The 19,219-nt window shown below is 39.8% G+C and overlaps 1 protein-coding gene across 1 annotated transcript in view; it reads left to right on the forward strand.

Moving 5' to 3' along the window:
• HHIP (hedgehog interacting protein) overlaps positions 1-19,219 on the forward strand; it is a gene marked incomplete at its 5' end in the record, with an annotated part of 68,366 nt that overhangs the window by 1,637 nt on the left and 47,510 nt on the right. The window contains 2 exons of the mRNA XM_009890751.1: positions 9,813-9,969; positions 10,779-10,980. Coding sequence (XP_009889053.1) covers positions 9,813-9,969; positions 10,779-10,980 — 359 coding nt within the window. The remainder of the gene's footprint in view (positions 1-9,812; positions 9,970-10,778; positions 10,981-19,219) is intronic.

The following is a 19,219-nucleotide window of genomic DNA, read 5'->3' on the forward strand; positions in this document are numbered from 1 at the left end:
ATAACAGATTAGATATTCTAAATGTTTGGCCCATATAAGAAGTCAGCACAAAGACTTTTTTTGACATGAGTTTGTAGCTAGTGCAAATGATTAGCATATTCTGCAGAGCATGTCCCTCATAGTTACTTTGTGAAAATCGGTGTTTCTGAGGAAACAATTTGTTTAACTGGCAAAAGTGAAAGAGGGAAAAGGGAGAAAGAAGGAGGAGGTGGAGGGAGGGAGGGAGAATGAGAAAGGGCTGAGCAGCACAGGAGCTATAGCCGCAGGAACCTCACTCCTCAGATCAACATATGTGGTGACGAATGACAAATTTATTTTTCTACAAAGTTTGTGTATATGTAAAACTGCTGAAGTGCATCAAGATGTCAAGTGCTTTTTCTGACCACCCAGGTTGCCTTGAAAGATAACCAGATGAAAGCATAACTTTAGCACTGGACAGAGCACTGTGCTTTGCAGGAAAAGAGCTTACATACTTGAGCGTCAGTTAAAATAAGATTTTTCCTACATCAATCAGATGCTAATAATCATTCTAAATACTTGTTCTGAAAGTGGGTTGTGCTAACAAAAAGTTGTTGCGTGCTTACATCCACCAACAGGGTTCATTTGGTGACTCGACTGGTACATGTGGTTGTTGAAACCTATACTAGTATTTCCTGAAGGTATTATTTAAGTAAGATTCAGGTCCCTCTTTTTGAGAAGATGGCCTGTGGGATTTTAATATAGTTTAATAGTCTTACACATTCTAAATTATAAATAATTAAAATAACAACTTATTTGGGTTTTCTGTTTTACTTGTGGGACCTGTATATCCATAATAATATTTATTGCAAAAGAAAGGAAAAAATAGAAAATGTGGAAGCTATGTTTTCAGTTTAGCCTGGAGGATTAAACAAAGAGTTGGAAATTAACAGGCCCCCAAACCCAAGCTCTCTGGCAATGATTCACTGCGCAATTGTTAAAAAGTCAAATAATTACTCTTCCTCCATTACGGAGTGCTAATTGTTTCTGAACACCAATACAAATGGGTTTAAGGAAATTGCTGACTGCAAAAATAATTTTATCCCTTAAGTCCTGCACAAATGAGAATTATTATTAGCGATTTAAGATAGCAAGTATCTTTTCTGGAATTGAATTTTTAGCGGTACATATTAGACAAGACAACTGAGAAATTATACTTAATTTTTTTTTGATGAGTTAGCTCCAGAAATTCATTTTTTGTTCTGTTTCTTTTTGCAAAGATGAACACTCTAGCAGATCCTTTGTTAACTCTTTTTAAGACAGCAGTTTGCCTACCAGTTATGACTATATCAGAACTTCCATTGACTTCTTTAGTGGCCCAATTCTTTATTTAAACAGAATAATGACAATAGCTGTTAGGATTGTATGGATATGTCACCGCAGGACGGTGTAATATTTCACAAAGTCTATGAGATTAGAACTTGCCTGCTTCATCCCAGGTGACTGTTCTCATTACTTCTCATCTGATCTTTACTATGACCCTCAGTTTAAGTGATTATTGATGGGGACACTGGAGTTAAGTGACTTAATGAAGTATCTTCAAACAATATGAATTTTAAGTTTTCCAAGGTGATAGAATCAAAGAATCATTTAGTTGGAAAAGACATTTAAGATCATTGAGTTCAACTGTAAACCTAACACTGCCAAGTCCACCACTAAACTATGTCCCTAAGCCCCACATCTATACATCTTTTAAACCCCTCCAGGGATGGTGACTCAACCCCTTCCCTGGGCAGCCTCTTCCCATGCTTGATAACCCTTTCTGTGAAGAAATTTCTCCTAATATCTAATCTAAACCTCCCCTGGTGCAACTGAAGGCCATTTCCGCTTGTCCTGTCACTTGTTACTTGGTAGAAGAGACCAACCCCGGCCTCACTACAGCTTCCTTTCAGGTAGTTGTAGAGAGCGATAAGGTCACCCCTGGGCATCCTTTTCTCCAGAATACATAGCTCCAGTTCCCTCAGCTGCTTCTCATAAGACTTGTGCTCTAACCCCTTCACCAGCTTCATTGCTCTTCTCTGGACATGCTCCAGCACCTCAATGTCTTTCTTGCAGTGATGGGCCCAAAACTGAACACAGTACTCGAGGTGGGGCCTCACCAGTGCCGAGTACAGGGGAACGGTTACTTCCCTAGTCCTGCTGGCCACACTATTCCTGATACAGGCCAGGATGCTATTGGCCTTCTTGGCTACCTAGGCACACTGCCGGCTCATATTCAGCCAGCTGTCGACCAACACCCCCAGGTCCTCTTCCACCAGGCAGCTTTCCAGCCACTCTTCCCCAAGCCTGTAGTGCTGCATGGGGTTGTTGTGACCCAAGTGCAGGACCCGGCACTTGGCCTTGTGGAACCTCATACCATTGGCCTCGGCCTATCAATCCAGCCTGTCCAGATCTCTCTGTAGAGCCTTCTTACCCTCAAGCAGATCAACACTCCCACCCAACTTGACGTTGTCTGCAAACTTACTGAGGGTGCACTCGATCCCCTTGTCGAGGTTGTTGATAAAGATATTAAAGAGAACTGGTCCCAGTACTGAGCCCTGGGGAACACCACTTGTGACCAGCTGCCAACTGGATTTAACTCCATTCACCACAACTCTTTGGGCCTGGGCATCCAGCCAGTTTTTTACCCAGTGAAGAGTACACTCATCCAAGCCTTGAGCAGCCAGTTTCTCCAGGAGAATGCTGTGGGAAACTGTGTCAAATCTTTACTACAGTCTAGGTAGACAACATCCACAGCCTTTCCCTCATCCACTAAGCATGTCACCTTGTCATAAAAGGAAATAAGGTTAGTAAAGCAGGACCTGCCTTTCATAAACCCATGCTGACTGGGCCTGATCGCCTGGTTGTTCTGTATGTGCCGTGTGATGGTACTCAAGATGATCTGCTCCATAACCTTCCCTGGCACTGAGGTCAGACTGACAGGCCTGTAGTTCCTTGGATCCTCCTTCCAGCCCTTCTTGTAGATGGGCGTCACATTTGCTAACTTCCAGTCAACTGAAACCTCCCTGGTTAGCCAAGACTGCTGATAAATGATGGAAAGTGGCTTGGTGAGCACTTCTGCCAGCTCCCTTGGCACCCTTGGGTGGATCCCATGCGGCCTGATAGACTTGAGTGTGTCTAAGCAGTGTAGCAGGTCACTAACCATTTCCCCTTGGATTATGGGGGCTTCATTCTGCTCCCCATCCCTGTCTTCCAGCTCAGGAGACTGGGTACCCAGAGAGCAAGTGGTCTTACTATTAAAGGCTGAGGCAAAGAACTAAGTACCTCAGCCTTTTCTTCATCCTTTGTCACTATGTTTCCCTCTGTATCCAATAAAGGATGGAGGTTATCCTTAGCCCTCCTTCTGTTGCTAATGTATTTATAGAAACATTTTTTATTGTCTTTTATGGCAGTAGCCAGATGAAGTTCTAGTTGGGCTTTAGCCCTTCTAATTTTCTCCCTGTGTAACCTCATGACCTCCTTGTAGTTCTCCTGAGTTGCCTGCCCCTTCTTCTCAAGGTCATAAACTTTCTTTGTTTTTTCTGAGTTTCAGCCAAAGCTTTCTGTTCAGCAAGGCCGGTCTTCTTCCCCGCCAGCTTGTCTTTTGGCACATGGGTACAGCCGGCTCCTATACTTTTAAGATTTCCTTCTTGAAGAATATCCTGTTCTCCTTCGCCCTTCAGGACTGCCTTCTGAGGGAGTTTGTCAACCAGGCTCCTAAACAGGCCAAAGTCTGTCCCCTAGAAGTCCAAGGTGGCAGTTCTGCTAAACCCCCTCCTTACTTCTCTGAGAACTGAAAACTCTATCATTTTGTGATCGCTATGCCCAAGACGGCCTCCAACCATCACATCCCCCACAAGTCCTTCTCTGTTTGCAAACAACTGGTCCAGCAGGGCACCTTCCCTAGTTAGCTCCCTCACTAGCTGTGCCAGCAAGTTATGCTCAACACGCTCCAGGAACCTCCTAGACTGTTTCCTCTCCACTGTATTGTATTCACAGGAGATATCTGGTAAGTTGAAGTCCCCCCCAAGAACAAGGGGTAGTGATTGTGAGACTTCTTCGAGCTGCTTATAGAATATTTCATCTGCCTCTTCATCCTGGTTGGGTGGTCTATAACAGACTCCCACCATGATATCTGCCTTGTAGGCTTTCCCCCAGATTTTTACCCATAAACACTCAACCCTATCATCACCATCATCAAGCTCTAGACAGTCAAAACACTTCTAAACATACAGGGCTGCTCCACCGCCTCTCCTTCCTGCCTCTCCCTTCTGAAGAGTTTATAGCCATCCATTGCAGCACTCCAGTTGTGCGAGTCACCCCACTATGTTTCCATGATTGCAACTATATCATAGTTTTCCAGCTGCACAATGGCTCCTGTTTGTTGCCCATGCAACGTTGCCCATTCGTGTACATGTACTTCAGTTGGGCTATTGATCCTCCCACCTTTTTGGGGGGAGAAGCCCTAATTCCTACATGACTGTTCTCAGGCATTTCCATGGTTTCTAACACTTCAGTAAGTCTTGCATCTTTGCTGCTGCATGCATCTCCATCCCCTACCTCCACTGAGACAGCAGACCAAAGGACCTTTCTAGCACACCATCCCTCAAATGTTGGTGTGCCACCTCCAGGCTTATCTCTGTCTGGTTTTACCCCTTTCCCCCTTCAAATCTAGTTTAAAGCTCTTTTGTGAGCCCCACTAACTCCTGTGCAAAGACAGGAAAAGACAGGAAACTCCTTTCCCCCATTTGAGACAGGTATACTCCCTCTGTCACCAGCAGACCTGGTGGCGTGTAGACTGACCCATGATCAAAAAACCCAAAATTCTGCTGGTGACACCAGGCTCGGAGCCAGGTATTGATCTGCTGGCTCTTCCTGTTTCTTCCCTCATCGTTCCCTACAACTGGAAGGACCGAGGACAACACTACTTGTGCTCCTAATCCCTTAACCCATCATCCCATGGCCCCGAAGTCTCTCTTCATTGCACTTGGACTTCTTGTTGCAACTTCCTCATTGCCTACCTGAAAAATCAATAATGGATAATAATCCAAGCGCTGTACCAGTGTAGGAAGCTTTCTCTTCACATCTTCAACCTGGGCCCCGGGGAGGTAGCAGTCTTACCTAAGAAATGGGTCTGGTCTGCATATCAGGCCTTCTGTTCCCTTCAGAATAGAGTCTCCTATGACAATGACCGTCTATTTTTCTTTATGGAAGCAATTTTGATGCAAGGCATAGGCCAACTTAACCTCGGCGACACCTCCAAGCTAGATGAACAGTTCCACTTGCAGAGCCTCATAGCTATTATGCGAGGGCACCTGGGAAGGTGGGGTAGTCACAGAGGAGATGTGCCTGCTGCACCGGGCAGGAACTTGTTGCCATTCACCCCTATCCCTTAAGTCACCACGTTCAGCCAGGTGGAGGGAGGATAGGGACTCCTCCATATTACGCATCCTGTCTCACTGTTGAGCCTGTCCCAGGGATGGTAGAGAAGCCTGTCTAATATTTATTGTTAATGTAGCTAGTAAACTAAGACACAGCTGATTTTGCCTTTAGGCATGACCAGAAACTTGATCCATGCCAGTTGAAGAGACGTATTCTAAGGAACAAACCTGTGCCACAGCCATGGCGCATTCTGCCATCCGAGGGCATTGGATGCGTTTTGAACTACACGCTCTCCATTATTTTTGTTTGAAGAAATCGGTTCCAGATGATCATAGATGAATTCAGATCCAGGCCCAAATCTGAATCCAGGCATTACCAGACGGGATGCTTGATAGGAAATTTTAAACTCAAAACAGGAGCAGCCCAACCAAAAATGCTGGAAACCTAAGAAATTCTGCAACCCACACAACACTTCCAGAAGTTCTAACGTAGTCCACTAATAGTCACAGTCAACACAGTCAACCTGTAGAAAAATAGGACTGGCTTATAACATTGCTAATAACAAGAGCATTGAGGGTATTAATCCTGGCACTGCCTGTGTGCAGGTACGTGTAATGTGTCTGAGTATGGGAAGGGGGACACTAGTCACTTGAAAACCAGTAGGAAGTGATGTGAGCTACCACTGAACTTACTACATTTTGAAAGAATCAATCTGGAATCACCTCTTTGATTTAGTTTTCACTGAGAGTGGAGAAGAGAGAGGAGAATGTGGGTTTTGTGAACAAATTCACATCTAGCTGTCAAAAGTGCAAATCAGAAAAAAAACCAAACCCAAACCCAAGCAACCGCTTCTTTTACACAATGCTGAACTCTACGCTCAAAGTCACTACTAGCAGGAATAAAGCAGGTGAGCCTGATTTCCAGATGCACCCTAAGCCAGGGTAGGTCTACTCGGATGAGCGGATGATATTCAGTCCCGCGTGCAGTGCAAACAAGGAAGGGAGCGAATAGGAAGTTGACTCGCTGTGAAGACCCCGGGACAAATGCTACCACAACACTGGAGTTGTATATCAAAGAGAAGAGGCAGGGGGATGGGTAAGCGGGGAATCCAGCAAAGTGGAATTTAATGAAGGTGGGATAGGAAGGAAGCTACAGCGTGAGGAATGACTGACCGCAAATACGAGTGGAGAGAGGAGGTGAGGATCAGCTGAGAGCAGAAGTTTTCCTTTGAAAAGGCTTGAAATCATGCAACTTATTCCACCGGTTTTTATAAAGGCAAACACAGAAACCCTTCACTGTGACCACCCTAACTGAAAAGTTTGATTCTTGTTTGCAAAACAGAAAGCTTTAAAAGCATAGAAATGCAAGTCTGTGCAAAATCTGACACGTAAAAAACATTATGTTTAATCTTCCTTTGTGATTTCGGTTTTCTTTGTTAACATGGGCACTGCTCTGTCAACACATACACAACTGGCAGGAAATGTGTCATGATATATATGAGTCTTTTAAAATAATAAGTACAGAAATTCACACAGGAGCAAATGTAGCAGTCCTTATTAGGCGTAGTTCTCATAGCGGACAGTGACAGAGCTCTATTTGAATAAACTCAGACTGAGCAAAACGATTTTATTTTTTTTTCCTCCAAACAATTCTAGTGCTTAGGGGCACTTGTCAGGGACCATTCTTCTGGACACTGTACAAACACTGCACAAAATGGCAAACTCTGCACTAAAGACCTTAAAATCTAAGCACGATGAAGAAAACACTAAATGGCTACAAGCAGAGAGGAGAGTAGAAGCAACTGTTTTTCTAACTATCTTTAGGTGAAGCTGTTAGTACGTTGAATCTAGCCTATATAACACAAGCAGACTTTTTTTTTAAAAAAATCACTGTGTTTTTTATAGAACAAAATTCCCCCCCTAATACACAGGTGAAACTGTATTTACCGAGGTTACATTCCTTCCAGTAATGCAACATTTTAGCAATTTACTGACTGATTTTCACAGTTTAATTCAAACCGCATTTTTTATGAGCATTTCTAACGAAAATGGAACATAAGCCTTATCCTTTGTTGGAACCTGCTGGTGGGTTTGCTAAATAGCAAAAGGCAACTGCAGTGCAACATGTACTTAAGTGCATGATAAAATATTTCATAAGGAAAAGGGATTAGTCTTACATATAAGAAAAGGCATTGCATAAGGCATTAGTCAAGTTTGTATCTGGTTGTTATTTGAGATGAACATGTACGGAGTAAACAATATGATCATAATATGCTCTGGGTCTTTCTGACTAAAGATTACATTCAGGCCAAGAGTAGTTTATCTTTAGTAGATAGTAGACGGTATACTTGGAAAATTCTAGAAATTCTCAGAAATTTTACACCTCTAATTCTCTATTGCGTTTTCTGGAACGACCCCCTGTGCCAAGAGAAATAAATTATTAAAGACAAAACCTGTGTATTCTTGAATCAAATAATTCGACAGCAAGATTTTAGATTACCTTTGATTTTGGCATTATATCTACAAGCCTTGGAATACTAGTCTGTGATTATATCAGAGTTCCTCTTCAGTTGTTCCACTTGAAATTATATCTCCCATTTTCTCCAAATAACTACTATAAATTAAAACCAGCTCCTCAGAGATGATATTTACTGAAGCTCCAAATCATGGTAATTAAACTTTTACACCACAACATACTACCATGTGTTTCCAGAGATTATTTTATAGAAACCAAAAGCAGGCTTTGTCGTGTTATTTTTCCAATATTTTTAAAGGAAGATGCATATGAAAAGAAGTATAGTTGGGTGGGAAAGGCTTTCCACTCCGCAAAAATTCTGGGATCTAAAAAATTTTCCTATTCCACATAAGGAAGAAATTGAACTCTTTCGAAATTTTCCATGAAGAAAGCCACAGAGAGACCACCCCAGGATAGCTAATAAAGTCATTCTTAGGACATTTACTTGGGAAATGGGAGACTTAGGGTCAAACTCTTGCCTGACAGATGAGGGGCATTGACCTGAATATTCCTCTTCCTAATGAAACACCCTAATTACAAGACATCGGAGTATAATGATATGAGGTTTGCTGTCTGTTTCTCTCTTTTTCATTTAGACCAGAAGTTTGAGCTTGGACCAGAAACTTCATGTTAACTAAAATTTTGTCAAAACTGATAATGTTTCTGAAAAAGCTTTGCTTTTAAGAAATTGGCATTTTCCAACGAAACACAGCTGTCCCTGATCAGCTCTTATTGTACGTTCTAAGCCAGAGGTTTTATGGCCAAGATCTATGGATTACTGCATTATTCACAAGTGGTAAAGCCATGCATAAATTAGGCCTCTAATTCCAATTAAGTGCTAATTCTGTGTATCCTATGAGGTATGTCCTGGACCATAGTACATCCTAACACAGTATGCCAATAATGCAAAGAGGAATGAAGGTAACTTAAGACATATTATCTTAACATCTGTTTTAGTAAAACAGTACATGTATAACTAGCCAAATTCTATCTTCTTAGATTTAATACTAATGATTAAAAAATGGATAGAAATGACTAGAAATAGGTTTGTGGACAGAAATAGATACTTTTGCTGTCATTAAACACAGTGTAGTATCAGTAGCGGCAGGGTTTTTCCTCAGAGGCTCTTAGTTTACCAACTCCTTGTTTCCCTGGGTCTTCGAACTCTTTCTCATTTTAACCTAAAACCTAAAGACCACCTTTCATCCAAGCCAGCTTAAAGCCAGCTGCGGTGCAGCGTGAGACATATCCCCTCTCTCAGGGGATGGGGGCTGAGGAAGCAAACCTCGCGACGGGACTCTGTGTTCACCCAGTCTAATGCTGGGAGTCACCAGAGGCCAACTGCACGTCGACACGGTGCAGTTTTCAGCACTACTTCTCGCTTTCCGAGACAACTAATTACTCACCTCTCCGACTGATGTCTTTTGCTCCCAGCATTCCACAAAAGTCTTTACTGCATGTCTTTTCCTGAAGTCTTTACTGAAATCTTTACTACAAGCAGCCACTTTGGGGGGGGGGAGGGGGAAAAAAAGTTAAATGAAAGCTGCTCAAGCTATTTTACAGCAGATACTCCGCTTGATTAATAGGGTTAAAATTAGGGAAAAGTGTATCACAGCCTCAACTCAGAACTTTGCCTCTTAATTTTTTAATGAGTGAACTGTAGTGTCATTTTGAATGAATCGGTATTTTTATTTAAGCATGCTGAAAATAATGTTTAATACAAATACAGATGAATAAACTATAAAAGGTAATACTCAGTTTGTATTTATTCAGAGCAGGCCTTTTTTGCAGATAGCACTTTGTTTAAAATGACTTCTTTTTCCACTCAATATATAATCTATTTAAAGATGAGTGTGACGGCACAAAACTGCAGACATGACAACACACTAAATATTTGTATGCTCTTTTGCATTTTTAAGGTTTTCTCCAAACTACAGCTGATGAGTTTTGCTTTTACTATGCAAGAAAAGATGGTGGTGTATGCTTTCCAGATTTTCCAAGAAAACAAGTGCGAGGGCCAGCTTCTAACTCCCTGGACCACATGGAAGAATATGACAAAGAGGAAGAGATCAGCAGGTTCATAAAGATAAATGCTGTTTAATCTGAAAAAAAAACCCTAGCAAAGCCTGTGGTTTTCACAGTGGAACAGCTCAGTGTGTGCTTATGCTCAGCAGCTGTGTTTTCCAGATGTTACTTTCTTTCGCTGCTGCTAGTGTACGTCAAAAGAGAAAGTTACATTAGCTGCAATATTTCAGTGCCATTTGATATTTGCGTTGCTGAAAAGGTGTTAGAATCCTGGTTTGATCCACCCTGTGGAACTTGGTTAAGGTCCACCCTGTGGATCATGCATAGTTCTGGGAAGTCATTTCCACCTGAATTTAATGTCACTAAACAACTATAATAAGTTCATTAGTAAAATATATACTTCATTTTCAATTTATTTCATTCATGTATTTTTCATTGTGAAAATAATTAAATTAGATTGTCCCATCATAAGTCATTATTTTTAAATGTGTTCTAGAAGCCAGATTTTGTCAAATTGCTGGAATTTACCATGTTTACTGTACAGCAGAATATTTATTTATAGAATTGTATTTATAAATTTTCTCCTTTTTTTACCATTTTTTTCTTTCCTATTCCTCTATACTTCAGACCTAAGACAAATTAATTTTCATTTTTATACAAACCAAATTTTGCTTGAGTGACATTCAAATTGATTTTCAGTATTACCTGCTTGCATACATTCAAGGAAATAATTTATTCTGGATTGTAGAACTGTGATTTTAATATCACTGCGGGGCAATCTTTTTATCTTTTAGGGACATTGTTGTGTCATGGTTATGAGAAAAAAGAAATTTCTCACTATTTTTTTAATTTTTTTTTAGAAAACACAAGCACAACTGCTTCTGTATTCAGGAGGTGGTGAGTGGACTAAGGCAGCCTGTTGGAGCAGTACACTGTGGGGATGGATCCCATCGCCTCTTTATTCTTGAGAAAGAAGGATATGTGAAGATTTTCAGTCCTGAAGGAGACATACTTAAGGAACCTTTTCTGGATATACACAAGCTTGTTCAAAGTGGAATAAAGGTTGGAGTTTTTACTTATCTCTATCTGTTTATATTTTAGCCTGTATATGGGGAAAGGGGGAAGAAGCTTCTTTCAGAAATTACTTTAATTTAAATAATAAAAAAAGAAGAGTAATGACCGCAGACACTACAATTCTATCTTGCAACGCAGTGAAAACTTCCTTGTTCCAGGAAGGGAAAACGTAGCGTCTTATGACTGTCATCACCTTTTTTCTCTTACCCTTTCATTTTTTCCTCACTTTAAATTCAGAAGAAACTATCCAACACCAGCATCCCACAGCACTATCTTTGTATTTTCATCCTTTGGGCTCATCTCCATCCCACTGAATTCAGCCGAGTTTTGCTGTGATTCCGGTGGCAGCAAGTTTGGCTCAGGGCCTCCCCTGACCTACAGGTGCTCGGCGATGCCCTGAGAACTGGGAACAGGAGTGTCCGGGGGACTGGAGTGCTCAGGGACCCCTGGGAGAGGGGCAGTGGTGCTCACTCCCTCTTGGCTCAACCTCAAATCGGGGACAAGCTGCCCTTGCTGGGAGGCTGCCTTAAAACGGCATGTGTTTGAGGTGCACGTAAAAAATGACTGACCCTCTAAATTCAGACAGGTAGGCGGGTCGGTGCAACAGCTTTAATGGTGTTTAATGGGAAAACTTTCATGGTCAGGGGAGGGAATGGTGAATGGGCAATTATGGGAATACATTGGAGGGTGGAGGTAAGAAATTACATCTAGGTATGGGGTAAGTACTACTGGAAAACTCGTAAGTCTTTTGGGGGATATTTTACTTTGGAAATGTCATAAGTGTTGTTCCATGTTGATTTCTTGTCGTGTTTTAGAGTAGTAATGCAAGTAAAATCTAGATATGTAAAGCAAATTTAACTTGTAATCAGGTTTTGCCTAGAACAGTCAGGTCTGTATATCATAAAGCCTTCGTGGATGAAAGATATATTGACATGCTCTTGACAGTAATCTTAAATAATAATTGTGACAAACTATATGGGTTTAAAATGCATAGCACAGGCTAACGAATCATTTTGTGTTTCAGCTATAAGGGCAATAAGCCAATTTAACATAGTCTTTTCTGAGAGGATTTCTCAGATATTTTTGGTTTCTGTTGAAAGAGAGAGAGAAATGAAATATGTGACACCTTTTTCAGGAAAAGAATCAATTTATACAATTCTGTGATTTCCTGAACACTTCCCTTTCTGCCTCTGTAGGTAACGATTATGTTCAAGATACCAAACCAAGAGACTTACCAGGGGTATTTTTGAACATCAATATAAGGCCGTTTCGTATTTCTTAACTGAAGATTCTGATAGTTCGTACTTGTGGAAAAACTGACACTGAAACTTTCCCCAGAACTGCTATCGGTCCCAAGCAAACTTTTACAGCTGGAACTTAGAGGCAAAGCTAAATGGAAAACTGATTTTCCATGCTTCTGAATAGGCAATAGCCCGGTTGATAAGACTCTCAACAGCTGCCCTCAGATTCAGATTCAACTTTGAGTTCCACTTTAAATCAGTGACCTGATCTTTTTAGTCTTTACTACCCTAACCATCATATAATACTTTAAACTCTGTTTCAAGTATAACATTTTGTCTAAATCAGTTCCCTGAGATAGAAGTTCAGTGACTGAGGATAATTGTCTTGCAGCGTGTAATACAGGCTGGCAAGAACGGAGGCTTTATTTACTTCACAGGTAAGGAGAAAGGGAATGTGCCCAGAAGCAATACTCTAGCTCTTAAAGAGAAAGGGGAAAGTATAAGAATTTGAGGAATGAGTATATTATTTAAAATAATAAATAAATAGAATGAAACAAAACCCACATAATCCAAATGGTCGTTTTAAAACAAGGGTTCTTCAACATTTTTATGTTTATTCCCTGCAGTCTGATTCTTACAGTCATTGTCTACGGTCTTTTACCTACAAGAATGCAAGACCACTGTGACAATGGTAGCAATTATTCCATCAAAATACTGCTTGAAGGGTATTTGATTTTACTTACCTGTTATACGCTTTAAAACTAGAAATCAGTAGTGGAGAATACTATGTGGATAGACAATTTTCCAGCAGGCACTGCAGATAGCATACAGCCAGCAATTAAAAAAACCCAACTATAAAGCACTGCATCCACATGCAAAGTGTGAGAATTGCTGAATGTGTCCTCTGTACTGACTCAAGAAATGCTTGTAGTGTAAGGTAGATGAATTTGTATGTACACATTTTGCTTGACGTGCCTGATTCTTCTCATATAGTGGTGTAAGTGAAAAAGTACAATGAAATCAATGAATTTTTAGTTTTCCCTGATCAAACTTAAGCCCATATGTTCCAGTGTTTTGCCACGGTAACACATTGCCTTTTTTGAGTTCACTGTTCATTTATGCTGATTCATAGATGACCCAAATATCTAGTCAGTTCCTGTAAAACATCATCCATATAATGTTATTCTAGAATTAACAAAGAGACTCTTCATTGAAGTAAACAAAAATTGTTCAACTCTTTTCCAACCTTGAAGCAATGGTAGCAAGAAAAGGCAAATGATTTTTTTTTTCCATATAAAGAAGTGTAAAAATTTTCTCTCTTATTCCCAAGTGTCTGAGAATAGTTTCTGTTAATTTTTTGTCTGTACCTGAAATACAGAAAAACACTTAACTCTAGTGACAATTTTAAAGATATTTTTTCAAACTTTTATAGACATATGTTGCATCTGGTAAAGAATAATAATAATAATAATAATAATAATGATGATGATGATGATTATGCAGCTGTGGTAATTTAAATGAAAGGTAATTTAAATAGATGCCTCTGAAAAGCGTTTTGGACAGCTATCCCAATAAGATATTTTTAATGTTGATAGGTGGAGTAAAATAGGAGTGGTTGATTTTATCTTTTCTTTCTAATGTGAAGAGGGAATTTAGGAGTGATAAAATAGTTACATTGTCACAAAGCAGCAAATCTGTTGCATGATGATTTTCCAAAGAATATACTTACAACTGTCTTGAGGCTTATATAACCAAGAAACAGAAATGACGTACTTCCTTCATAAAAATAATCCTGGACTTTAGTGCTGATCTCACTAACATCATTTCGCTCATCACAGCACTGGCAGTCAGGTAAGGAGGAAAACAATATATGAAAAAAGAGGAAGAAAGGTGACCGCATTGTATAGCCATCAGCTGTGACACCCTCCTGAAAGGACGCTGTTTTGTTCCTCTCATGGGACTAATGGTCCCAGTGTTGATGAAATTCAGCCCCTAACGTTGCTGTGAGCAAGCTTGTAGGGCTTCTTCACTGGTCCCACTAACCTAAGCGCATAAATAGGATTATCTTGAGTTGCTTCTTGTCAGTCGCCCCTTTGAATGTCTGTGGATATAAACGGAAATTAAGTATGAAGAGTGGTATAACCTGGTGCATATATTTTATTGGTCCATTGGCTTTTAATGGTCATTGAAGTCATTGAGGTCTCTGCTTGAAAATTGTTCCTGCAGCAAAATCTACTGACAGTTATGTGATTTAATTTTAAGGAGTTCAAATGAAAGAGAAGAAGCGATAATTTTATATGCTGCTAGTATCTCAGAAGGAATTAGCACAAGCAGGTAGAAGTATCTCATAACAGAGAGATGCCATGAATGGATGATGGTAGCTTGTGCTTCCTGGAGGCCCTACTCAAGAGAAAATTATACGCAGGATTCCTGAAGACTAAAAAAAGAAAAAAAAAGTCTCTGAAAAGCTTAAGAAACAGTTTTTCTCTGCACATCTCCTAATCTCTAATCCTCTTTGACAGCGCAGTTAGCGGGAATGCTTTTTTGATCTTATATTTTTCAACTTAGTTGCTGGAAGCCATGAATGCATCCTAACGAAGAAGTTGCTATTTCAACATCTGTGGCCTTCTCCAATGTATTTTACATCACGATGGCCACATAAGTATTGTAGGACGGATGAATGGATGGATTGGGCACTTGGCCAAGTCCCTCCTGTCACCCTTAGCTTTTTCTTCCCTATCTCAAGAATGTGGTGAAAAGAAGGAAGCTGTGCACCTCAGTCTTGCCCCAAAGTTGAGTAAGGACAAGAGTGAGACATGCACCTGTAGCTTGAATGTAGGACATGCACCTGGGCTCAACTATTCAGGACTATATAGTCCAGTGTAGTGGAGAACATACTGATTCCATCACCTGTGCCCATTAGTATTACAAAGTACCCTGAGTATGTGGTATGTATGTAGAAGAAAAGAATAAGCATTTACCAGGAAAAAAAACCCTGAAATTCTGCTTCCCTGTTCTGGTGATTTACTGCTCCGTTGTGTTGTGGTGAAGAGAGTTGTTAGTTACAGAGCAACATTTTACAGTTGTTCCTTCAAAGTTATGTACCAAAGACAATTTTTTAATGAAAATATTAGTACCCGTTTTTTCTTTCAGACTGATTTTCACTACCATTATTTTCTTTTTGTTTTAAACTATTGCCAAGTAGAAGAGAGGCAGAAAGTTTGAATGAGAAGCTGTTGAACTAATAATGGTAATACTTTGATTTCAGTGGCATTTAAGGAAACGTTAATCAATTATCAAGAAAAAATAGTCCTGATGGATCTGAATCAAAAAGTTAGGCAAAATAATGAAATGCTTTAAAAGTATCAGGCAAATATGATTTTATCCCATGATGCACCCAGCAGAAAAAAAAAAAAGGACCAAAACATTCTAAATACTTGAATTTAGTGACTTCTTGAGATGTAGCAGTGCTGAATGTGTTATTATTACAAGATCAGTCACCTTGTACTCAAGATTATATCTGACTTACAGAAAAATACTGAATGCTCTAGTAGTTCTCCAAATTCCTTACTCCCGTGGCTGTATTTTATCTTATTAAGTGTATTATTTCCTAAGATTTGGAAACCTTTAGATTAGTAGCAGCCACCATAAAATGTAGCACAACATATTACATCCATTTTCACTCACTCTCTTGTCTCCTGAGCCCAATAACAGGTATTAGTCTAAAATATATTGGTCTAAAATGTATTGTTCGGAGGGGAAGGCATCAAGGTATGATTTGGCAACAACAAAAAAGGAAGAGTCTACCACGTATCTTGGGAGTTAAATGCTATGATCACCTTTCAGAATACTTTCTGAAAAGCTAAATAGCTCTAGGGCCGCAACTGTTACTCCTTAAATCACTTTTGCGGTCCTTCCCTACAATCATTCAACTTTTCCAATATCCTTTTAAAATGAAAGATCTCAGAACTGTACAAAGTAGCCAAGTTTACATCTTACTACTGCCAATGCTAAAATCAAGTCCCTGTAGTTACATGGTAGTTTTCTACGTATAAGTCCACCGACTGAATTAGTTCTTTAGGTATGGAATTGCAGTTGGACTTCATGTTCTGTTGCTTGTCATCTCTGATCCTTAAGTTATTTTTAGTGTTTTGCCACTTTTTTTTATTTTGACCAAGCTCTGGTGTAGCTCTGCTGTATCTGCTGACTACAGAGTCATAAACTGTGCAGCCAGCAAGAATGACTGCATTCTGTTGCATTTTGCCTCACACAGTGCCTAGAGTAGAAAATCCTACAAAATGAGTATCCTTAAAACGGCTGTTATGGAATTACCACTTTTGCTTGTGTAGAGATCTTTCTTTTTTCCTTTTTTTTTTTTTTTTCCCCCTGGAGCTTGTAATAAAACATTGGTAGTACTTTTTATGGGAATACTGTGATAGAGGGCAAAGCCTCTGAGGAAGGAAAGGGCAAGGCAGGGGAGGGAAAGGAAAAGGGATAGAAAACCTCAATGAAATGATTTTGGAGATCACTGTTAAGAATATATGAGTTAGACCCCTTGACCTCCTTCACCTTCTTCTGGACTCTACGACTAGGGTTTGCCTTGTCAGAAACAAATTTTAACAGAAACTTCCCCTAAATCCTAACCCATAATCACCTTTTTATTTCATCTTACTTTCAAATTAATCAGTAAGACTGGTTTTACATGGTTTTTTTCATTCCCAATGTTTTTAAATGCTATATTCCTATATAATTCCTTCTAAATATTTTAACAGTCCATTTTCTTTGCAATTTTCTTTGTGTTATTTGCTGAATTGTATGCTCAGTTCTATCATTGATAAAACTTACCACATATTCCTCTTGACAGTAGATATGTACATTTGTTTTTGCATCATGTTGATGTACAGACCTAAGTTAACACATACACCGTCCATCGATACCCGTAGGATTTCTGTTACTGAGAAAAGACCCACAATTCACACAGTTCATGCTAATCCTTCCATCCAAGTCCAGTAATTACAATCAATTTATTTTCCTCTGAATTTTTATGTGGATGAGGGTGAAATGAATGAACCTTTCTTGAACTTCTTTGCCTTGACATCACAGAGCAAGCTGGGTTCTCCTCCACTAAGCACGACATACTCTCGGCAAAGGTTATCTTCTGCTCTCTAGAAAGCCAAACTTATAGTGGCTACTCAGTTTGTGACCAATTACTCCCAACAGGGGATTATTTTGATGCATGGAGAGACAGGGGAGCAGTGGAAGGATGTACTTCTCTCCAGGCTTTGGGACTGGAAGGAGAATTGGAACATCCTATCTAAATTTCTTCCTTGTTCAACCTAACAGACCTGCAACTCTTCAGTTACTCAGAAACATTGTCTATGAAAACTCTAGGAAGTAAAACCTCTTTGTTCTACCAGACCAAGCTCCCATCTGTCTATGAAGAAGAGGTATAGTCCTCTAAAATAGCAATATTAGAGTATAGAATATAAATATTACATGTATCCTATTATGAACAGTGTAAGACATCATTTTCATTTAATTCCACAATCAAATTCTATTCTATTAGTGCAAATTCTATTTGCTGTCTTGCTCTTGTACTTCTAACTAAGACTAATTAAATGGTAAGTCCATTTAAGATATGTGCATAGGCCCAGACAGAATGGCAAGGGAAATAAAATTATTGGCATACAACAGCGATACATTTTGGGGTATTCTTTGGTGTCCTGGAACTCCTCTTTCAGAGTATGAAAGGGGAGGCTCTAGGATGTCTTTGGTGAGAAGCTGACACGCTATGTTGTCTATGTTGTTGATAAAATGACAAGGCAACCAATATACACCTCAGCTTTCCACTGGAGATTGCAGAGAGGAAAGTGATGAAGACTATTCTTCAGCAGAGGACTTGCATGTGAAGAAATGTGGGGTCACAGGACACGGGGGTTTCTCACTCATTCAAGAGATCAGAAGAGCTGCCGTCAGGCTTGTAGCACAACAGACGTCATTTCTGAGGCCACACCTCACCTGTGACGCGCCCACTAGGAATGACAAGTAATTGGTTTTAAATGTCTTGACATAACTGGGGCAGAAAACTAGGAAACAAGTAATGGTTAAGGTGTGAAAACGGCCACATGTGAAAGTACAGGACATTTTAAAGATAAACCGAGTAGAATGTCCTTGTTTCTAATGACCTTAAACGTTAATGAAATAGACACAATGCACACCGCACAACAGCCTGCATGAGAATTCAGCCTTCTTCATGAAAAGGAGGATTTTTTTTTCTTTATTAGTGATAAGTTCTTTATGATTTTTGAGAGGGTGATAATACTTTTGTGAGGACTTGATATACTTCAACTGTATTCAGGAACTGTAAAATACAACCAGTGTTGTAACCGAGGACTATATAATATCAGTGAAATGTGCCTGGATTTCCCATTAACCGTTTGCAGAGTTTGGTTCTAATCCTAAAAGGGGCACAACAGTCCTCTGAAGGAGCCTTTATCTTACCACCATATAGCTCTGTTGCTTGCACAGAAAATAAAGATGCTTACAATTCTGAAAAGCATGGGCCAAAAGCTCTAGAGACCTCTATTTTTGTGTGAGAGACTGCAGTAGATAACCATACCCAAGCTAGCAATTGTGGAACAGTGCAGTGACTTTCAGGTTGTAAGCTGACCAGATGAAGAATTGCCAGTTTATTCTAAGGAAATTTGAATCAACAAAACATAATAGTTTCTGTTGATTTTGGGTAGCGTGCCTTAGATTTGAGGAGCTGAGAGGGGAAAGAAGATAATACTTTATCATTTTACATGCACATGTGTAGATTTTAATGTTCTGTGTTTCCTTGAGAGGAATCCCATGGTGCCAATTAACCTCACTTATTCCAAAACAATTCTCTGTTTGGAAAGAATAATTTTCATTGTGGGTGTTCCATGAAATTGTATGCCTCATACCCTGTTATTACTGAGATGTGTGCAGTGCAATTGAGAATG

The sequence above is a fragment of the Charadrius vociferus genome, unplaced genomic scaffold, assembly GCF_000708025.1.
Source record: "Charadrius vociferus isolate BGI_N301 unplaced genomic scaffold, ASM70802v2 scaffold178, whole genome shotgun sequence".
Taxonomy (NCBI): Eukaryota; Metazoa; Chordata; class Aves; order Charadriiformes; family Charadriidae; genus Charadrius; species Charadrius vociferus.